The following is a 7,893-nucleotide window of genomic DNA, read 5'->3' on the forward strand; positions in this document are numbered from 1 at the left end:
GACTCGCCCCTCGCCCAGCTCCCGGCGCCGCTCCGGAGCGCTGAGCGCTGCCCCGGGGGCACCACCGAGCCCATCCCGCGCCGCCGCCGCGCCGCTGCTCCTGGTCCCGGTCCCGGCACGGCGCGGGGAGCAGCGGCCGCCGGGGCCGTGTGGGAGGGGCAGCGGCCACGTGGCTGCCATGGCAACCGGCCCGGCCCCCGGGAGGCGGGAGCGGCGGCGGGGCCGGGGCTGTCATGGCCGGGACGCTTCTGGTGCTGCTGGCACTGCTTGGCTGCTCCCAGGTGCGCGGCGGCCGCCCGGGGCTTCGTGCCAGGGCCTCTGGTTAGGGTGGGCAGCGGGGAGGGCCCGGCGGGGCCGCTGCGAGGGGCGCGCCCGGGGCGGGGGGTGCGGGCGGCGCCCCGGGACCCGCCCGCTCTCGGTGCCTCCCGCGCCGCCTGTGGCTTGAGGGTTCCGGGCGGAGGCTGCGGCACCGGGCGGCTTCGCAGCCCCGCCGAGGTAGTGCCTGCGCGGGGCGGCCCCTTGCAGGGGTTCAGACGGCGTGCTGCGCCCCAGCGGGGAGAAGGGGGTTTGTGGGTGGCTGACTTCCCGCTGGATGCGGGAAGTTCTCCTTGCTTGACTGCTCGCGGTTTTCCTTCGTGTCAGCCCGACCTTCCCGTCCGCAGCTCTGTGCCATCAGGGTGTCTGTCCCCTGGTCCCGGCAGGGCGAGGGGCACAAGTGTCAGCTGGCCCTGGGCCTTCAGGGTCGCCCGCGTTAATTCTTAGCTCTGTGCTGAGTGCTCTGTTTCAGTGCTTAGCTTCCCCTCTTCTGCTGCAAAAATAGAACAAGAAGGTGGAGAATTATTTTTTTCCGTTATTGTTTAAAATGTATACATTGACCCAAATCTGGTTCCTGGCATTTTACACTTTTCCATTTCCAAGGTGTCGTTTTCATTCCTGACCTGTATTTTTTTTCTTTTTCTTATTTTCACATCCTGAAGTGGCTACTCGATTTGGTGCATTTGGAACCTTCTGTACTATCTTCCTCATTTTGGAGAGTGATTCACAGATATTAACAGCTCTGCTGTAAGAAATTTCAGGGTGTGTGTTTTGCCTTCTAATTCTAGAGTTCCCCAGTCCAAAGGACTTGATTAGCTAGTTTTCCGATTGTTGAAGCTTTCCAAACCCCTGGCTGCAAGCCTGCTTCTATTTATCTGTCTTTAAATTGAGTAAATGAATTTATGATGCTTTTACTTTCACCTGCTGTTTCCTTCGATCCCACCCTCAATGGAATTTAACTACTATATATTTATTTTGTATTCTCAGGTTTCAAAAGCAAAGAACTTCTCTCATTGGAAGGGAGAGCAACAGATGTACAAGCTGGACATAGGCTGGCCTAAAGCTCCAGAATACTTCACTGGCCAAACATTTTGTGTTGCTGTTGACTCTCTCCATGGTTTGGTCTATGTAGGACAAGTGAGTGGAAATACCATATTTCTCTCTGTGTTGTTTTTGAGGTTTTTTGCCTTTAAAACGTCTGGTTAAGAGTAGGATATATATGTGTATATTTTTTTACATATATTTACATATTTTATATATATATATATATATATATATATGAATAATGATTCTATCAAACTCAGAGAAAATATAAACAGAGATGTCTCTACTAAATCTATTTCTGAAAGCAGCTCTGGCACAACATCTTTTTGTGGGTTTTTTTTAAAGCATTACATTTCTGTGGTATGAATGCATGATCCAACTTCACTGAGTTACAGCAGCTTGTTCCCTCAGCTGTAAGATAAAATGTGATTCTGGAGCAACTGAATCTTCCATTCTTTGAGGTCTCGTGCCATGAAATCAAAACCACACAGCTCTTTCAACCAGCTAGAGTAACTGGAGGTAAATTATTTCCTCTACCCAGGTCCATGTGTGAGTATCTCTAGGCCCTGGATAAGTCATTCTCTCCATGGAATGTGGTGGGAATGTCGTGTAAAGCACAGTATGAGTACTTGAGTGCCATGCAGCTGATGAGCACTGTTGCAGTTTGTCACGCCCATTACATTGGGCACACTTTTCAGCAGGAACACAAAATCACAATTCAAGCTGAAGACCAGGATAACTGCAGCACTTGGCTGCTCTGAAGGCTGGACTCAGTGTGATGTAAGGTGACAGTCTAGACTGATTGGAAGGTTTTTCATACTAAATTTAAACCCATGTCTCTTTTTCCTTTTCTTGCTGGAAAAAGAGTTCCAGCAAACAATCATATCAGGAGATTCTTTCAGTTTGTGAAACATTGCAAAAACTTCACTAAGAGGAATTTTAAACTATAAAATTAGTTACTTAATATGTTTCCTTTAGAACTTTTTTTACCTTTTCAGCGGGGAGACAATGTGCCAAAGGTACTTGTATTCTCAGAAGAAGGCTATTTCCTTCACTCCTGGAATGATACTGTTGAAATGCCTCATGGTATCTTTGTATGGAACACTGAAACAGGAAGTTCAGTATGGCTCACAGATGTTGGAACAGGTATGCATCGTGGTGATATGAGAAATATTCAGTGGGGAAGAAAATGTAATATAAAAAACTCACTTATTTAAGTGTCTCAAGCAATTCTGAGATAGATTTGTGCTTTACTTGCCATGAACCAACTTCCCATGTGCTGCACAAAATAGTCTGAACTTCCATGAGTTGTGGTGTGTGTCTGCTTAGAGCTGCTGAGCTTGCTCAGCACTCCTCCCTATCACCCAGAAGTATCAGGGAAAAAAGCCTGATAGACATAAGTTTAGCCTGGCTAGACCTAGGTTTAGTGGATGAATAGTGTCAGAGGCTGTGGATTTACTCACCCACTGTCATATAGAATTTTAGAATTTATTACAGAATTTTGTATGTTATATGTATTAATATCACTTATCAGATCTTCACTCTTTGAAGTTTTAATACTTACATTTTGTTTTGTTAAGATGTTTTTGCACTTTCTTTTTTCCTTGATTTAGGGAAATATGGACACACAGTGAAGCAGTATAGCCCTTTGGGTAAACTTTTGCAGGTCTTGGGCACACCTGGTAATGCTGGTTCAAGTTTGATTCCCCTGCAGTTTGATCAACCAGCGGATATCTTTGTGGAGGCGACTGGAGAAATCTATGTTGTGGATGGAGACGGAGGAATGAACAACAGGTTGCTCAAACTATCAGATGGTATGGAAAAAAGGAACTCTTGCAGTAGCTGACCACTGAAAACTGGATTTTAAATAACATGGCTTGGGAATATTTTTAGGCGAGTACTAGACAGAACTGTCATTTAACTTTAGCTTGAAGACCTTATTGAATCAGAACTTATTTTACTGCTTGCTCCTTCAGGAGAAATCTCCTAGTCATTCATGAGAAGGGGCTGAGAGAGTGACTTTGTTCAGTGTCCTGGTTACCCCAAGGACATTCAGTCTCCAAGAAAGACAGCTAAGGGGAATCCTTTTTGCTGTCTTTAGTCACTAAAAGGAGGCCGCAGAGAAGACAGAGGCACATTTGTTTTGAGATATACAGTGAAGAATGAGGAACACAGAGCAAAAGATTCAAGAGGGGTGAATTTCTGTTTGATTTTTGTTGGAAAGCATTCAGAGTTAGGGTGGTCAGACAGTGAATGACAGGGTTGTCCAAAGATGGTTTGCACTCTCCATTCCTGTAGATGCTCAAAAACTGATGAGTTATGGGCAACTTGATCTAACTTAAGAGTTGGATTTTTTATCAAGGCTCGTCCTGCTTTGAGGAGCAGGTTGGACCAGGCAGTGTCTGGAGGACTTTTATACTTTAATTGTTCTGTGATCCTAATTAGCTTACTCATACTCCTCAGTTCAGGCAGTGACTAAAGAGTCTGCACATGTCCACAGGTGGAATAAGTGGAGGAGATACTGTTTCTCCATTTTCCTATCAAAAAGCAGATACTTTCCTATTACTTAGTTTACAAAATGGTAAATGTTAAAAGTGAAAACTTCCAGGTAACAAGTTTTAAAAATAAATTTAGGAAATAAATGAATAGCATAATTGGCCAACTTCTTTTTTTACCTTTTTGTATTTTTTTTTAATTCAGTGTTTAACAGAACCTTGGATTATGGCTCTTGTGTATTACTGGCTACATTTTTGTAACCATAATCATGAAAGCACTAATAACAATCCAGGCATCACTGTAGTAGTCATATTTTCTCTGAGGTTTATGTATTGGGAGTACTGTGTTTAAACAGTTTAGAAATCTCACCTTTTACAAACTACCCAAAGTAACTTTGCAAGAGGTTGACTTAATAACTGGTTTGTTTGTTGTTTTCTCACTGTGATTTTTTTACTTTTATTTTTCATGGTGCTCACTGTTCAGACTACAAAGAGTTATGGCTGACTGGAACAAATGGGAGTGGTGTTGGTCAGTTCAAGATTCCTCACAGTGTAACAGTGGATGCTTTTGGACGGGTAAAGAATTGAGGAATTTTTTTAATTTCATCTTCCAACAGACTTGTTTATATGTATTTGAACAAAACATATTTTTTTTGTTTAAACTGTGTCACTTTATGGGGTTACAGTTTCCAAGCTGAAGTTTCATAGTGCAGGTTCTTTGGAAGCAGCTGACTCCAATGTTAACACCAGGATCCTGATCACTTACACTGTCAATGTCCATGCAACAACAGAGTTTGTAACAGATTGCCATTGTGAGACTACAGGAGAATTGTGTTCTGTAATATATAAAAGCACTTCTGTTTCTTCATGTAGAAGCAGCAGCCTGCTGGGGCCATCCTGACCTTGATTAACAGCTCTTCTCCCATGGGAAAGTGCATACCAAAGGATCGAGTCCAGCCATAAATATCTGTGCTTTGATGTAAAACCCAGAAAACTGGGCTGTGAATGTGTGGGATGAATGATAAGAGCTAGAAACATTGGCTCTGCTCTTTCTGGTTTTTTGTGGTTACTTTCTCTCTCCTGCTGGCTGGCTGTGTAGTTGATCCTAAAACTTGTTCATAGAAGAAGCATGGAAATACTCAAGTGTGTTTATTAAAGACGATCCTGCTAGATGACAAAGTGGTGGTCCATTACCCTCAGTTGCTACACTTCAAGGGGCTTTAATTTCATATTTTGAAATTCCAAATAACCTTTAGGTGATAGTGAGGCTCTAGCTAGGTTGTGGACATTATTCTCTTTTACGTGCAGCTCAAGGCATTCCAAGAGTCTGCTTCTGCCAGGCATTAATTGTAAGTCTGGCTTTTGGTCTTCTGGTCCTAGAGAGGAGTTATGCAGTCACTTCCTAATCTGTTTCAGGGAAAATAAGATTGCTTCACTAAAACACCACTGGTTGAAGCTAATTCTGCTGATGCAGTCTGAATCAGAATAAGAAGTGTATATAAAATGAATTCTCTGCCAAAACTGGCAGAGTGGGAGAAAAAACAGGAGGAGCATGGTCACTTTATGCTGCAAAATAACTGTGAGTTTATTCATTCAAAGACAGTGACTGGAATAAGCTATGATTTTACTGCCAACGTAGTGTGGATCATCATTTTAAGTTGAGAATTAATTGTTAATTCGCAAGAAATCTAAGACAATGCTTTAATAGTGCTTCATTTAAAAACAGTGATGAAAGGTCTAAGGTTATGCTAAGGTTGTTTTTTGCTCCCTTTTTGGTGATACTCCAGAAAAGTCATGAAGTTTACTTACCAGACTTATGACTTGTCAACAGCTAAAACTTCAGTGATTGTTGTACAAAAAATGCCTTCATTGGGACTGTCTAGTGGTATTGCTGGCTTGCAGTGTTTGTGAACCCAGTTAACACAGGGTGGGACAGAGACAAAACTGGTTAGACAAAACCAGCTAAACATGCTCTAAGTGTTTAAATGGCTAAATATTTGTAGTAGTATTAGGCATGTCAGGAGTGTTTGCAGATCATGATCATGAAATGAGACTACTACTGGAAAAAAATGCAGGTGACAGACTTAAGACAGATCTTTGAATTTAATAGGTGGAAATATGTCCTCATTGTGGGGATAAAAATCCTACCAAATATGTCATATAGCCACAAAAAAAGAAGAGAAGGTGATAATTTCTCTATTAAAGTAGTATAAAATAATTTGTGTATGTTAACTTGTAGGTCAGTTTTGGTTTATATCTGGCAATCTGATCTATTGATTTAGTTTTGAATGGCAAGGTATGCATTCTTCCAGGGTACAGTCTTCCATTTTTACTACAGGGAACTTTGCTCTCATAGGAAACAAATGCATTTAATTTGTTCTCTTTGTTGACCATGATTTTTCTTTTTGATAGGTATGGGTTGCAGACAGAGGCAACAAGAGAATCCAAGTTTTTGATAAAGTCACAGGAGAATGGCTTGGGTCTTGGAACGGCTGTTTTTCAGATGATGGACCCTATTCTGTCAGGTATTGTTGAACAGTTCTAGAAACACACAATTATGTAAATAAGGTGTACTCTTACTGGTGAATTAAAATGTTGATATTTAATGCATGCAGACAAGGAGTTAACCAGTGAAATAAGGTGCTAGGTGTTTCTTGAACAAGTTTTCTGTAGCCTAATGTGTCTTGGTAAGCAGCCATATGAAGAGCAAGGCTTACAACTTAATTCCCAATGTTACATTGCATTTTGTTTTGGTTGTAGCCTTCAAAATTGTGATTGTTAAAGAGATTTTGTTTGTGTTAAAATGAGGAGTTCATAGTTCAAAAATATGTTTATCTTTCACAGGTTTACTGCTGATTACAAATATCTGATTGTAGCTCAGCTGAATATCAACCGGTTGGCAATCTTGCAAGCACCTCCAGTTGGCTCCATTGGGGACTGTGCCATAGTCCACAGTGTCCAGCTGGCTGATGAAACCAAACCACACCTTGTGGATGTAGACATGAGGAGTGGAGCAGTCTATGTTGCAGAGATTGGAGCCCAGCAAGTACAAAAATATGTACCCTTAAGCTGATAGTTTCCCACAACTGCTGTGGCACAAGCTGTGTGACATTTAAGACCTATAACCACATTTCCTTGAGTTCTTTATGGATTGTGTTTCCTTAGACAAGCACAGAACTGCACAAGTGCTCCCAGAACTGTAGGACTATGACTCTGTCCTAGCTATTCTGGAGAAATACTTGGTGTTGAGCTGTTACTTGTTTAAGTAATGATATGGTGGCTTTTACTTTTGTTCCAATTATAAAATGATAAGCATTTTAATTTTATTATATAAAACTTTACAAACACAACTCTTCATCTTAAATGTATAGAGCCAACTTGGGGCTCTTCTTAGCCTGTGTTTGTTGTTAAATGGTCAGAAATGTCTGAAAGAAGTTCTATAAATTATTTCCTGAGAGAAGAGCACTTCATTTCAATGTTTCTTCACTTTGTTTTCTGAATGGTTGTGCTGATACTGTCCAACAGAGAATATAAGGATGTGTCACAATGTTAAATTAGATGCTGCTGGATATTGGTGTCAGTACTGGCATCTGCCTTAGGTGGTTAATGACATAAGTATTGAAATCTGTTTTCAGCTCTAGCTAAAGCCATAAAGTCTGTAATAAGCTTGAGCTAAATTGATATTAGACACTTCAAACTAAATTAAAAGTATCTCCACAGCAGCCAAGTACTGATTTTTAACTAAATTAGTTCTTAACCTTATTTGATTTATATCAGCATGAGTTTTCAGTTCCATAAGATTTCATAGTAGAACATATTGAGGTTCCAGTCGTGTAAGTTCCTCAAGAAAAACAAATTGCAATTTGCTATGAAAGTTTTAATCAGCAGTAGAGACTGGGAGACATATGATTTTCTTCTGATTTAATTGAAGCTCTGTCAGTTAACAGCAAAGCATCTGTTTTAATTTATTTCCAGAACTCAGACTTCATCAGCTTCATTAATGTGTAGAGTTAAGTTTCTTACACTATATTATAGCAGA

The 7,893-nt window shown here is 41.3% G+C and overlaps 1 protein-coding gene across 1 annotated transcript; it reads left to right on the forward strand.

Moving 5' to 3' along the window:
- Nucleotides 1–219: 219 nt before the first annotated feature.
- Nucleotides 220–7,081, forward strand: NHLRC3 (NHL repeat containing 3). Its single transcript, XM_054271677.1, has 7 exons — nt 220–281; nt 1,303–1,452; nt 2,358–2,505; nt 2,973–3,173; nt 4,339–4,430; nt 6,267–6,379; nt 6,699–7,081. The coding sequence occupies exons 1-7, from the start codon at nt 234–236 to the stop codon at nt 6,925–6,927; spliced, it is 981 nt and encodes a 326-aa protein (XP_054127652.1). The 5' UTR covers nt 220–233; the 3' UTR covers nt 6,928–7,081.
- The last annotated feature ends 812 nt before the right edge of the window (nt 7,082–7,893 follow it).

Source organism: Melozone crissalis, unplaced genomic scaffold, assembly GCF_028551555.1.
Source record: "Melozone crissalis strain CALT ecotype California unplaced genomic scaffold, PUWL_Pcris_2 ptg000013l_1, whole genome shotgun sequence".
Lineage (NCBI taxonomy): Eukaryota > Metazoa > Chordata > Aves > Passeriformes > Passerellidae > Melozone > Melozone crissalis.

Bases quoted from the DNA above. Each gene is read 5' to 3' on its own strand.
- NHLRC3 (XM_054271677.1), top strand. From the start codon at position 234: ATGGCCGGGACGCTTCTGGTGCTGCTGGCACTGCTTGGCTGCTCCCAG. The intron at 1,453-2,357 runs GTGAGTGGAAAT...TTACCTTTTCAG, and splicing joins GTTTGGTCTATGTAGGACAA to CGGGGAGACAATGTGCCAAA. The intron at 4,431-6,266 runs GTAAAGAATTGA...TCTTTTTGATAG, and splicing joins CAGTGGATGCTTTTGGACGG to GTATGGGTTGCAGACAGAGG.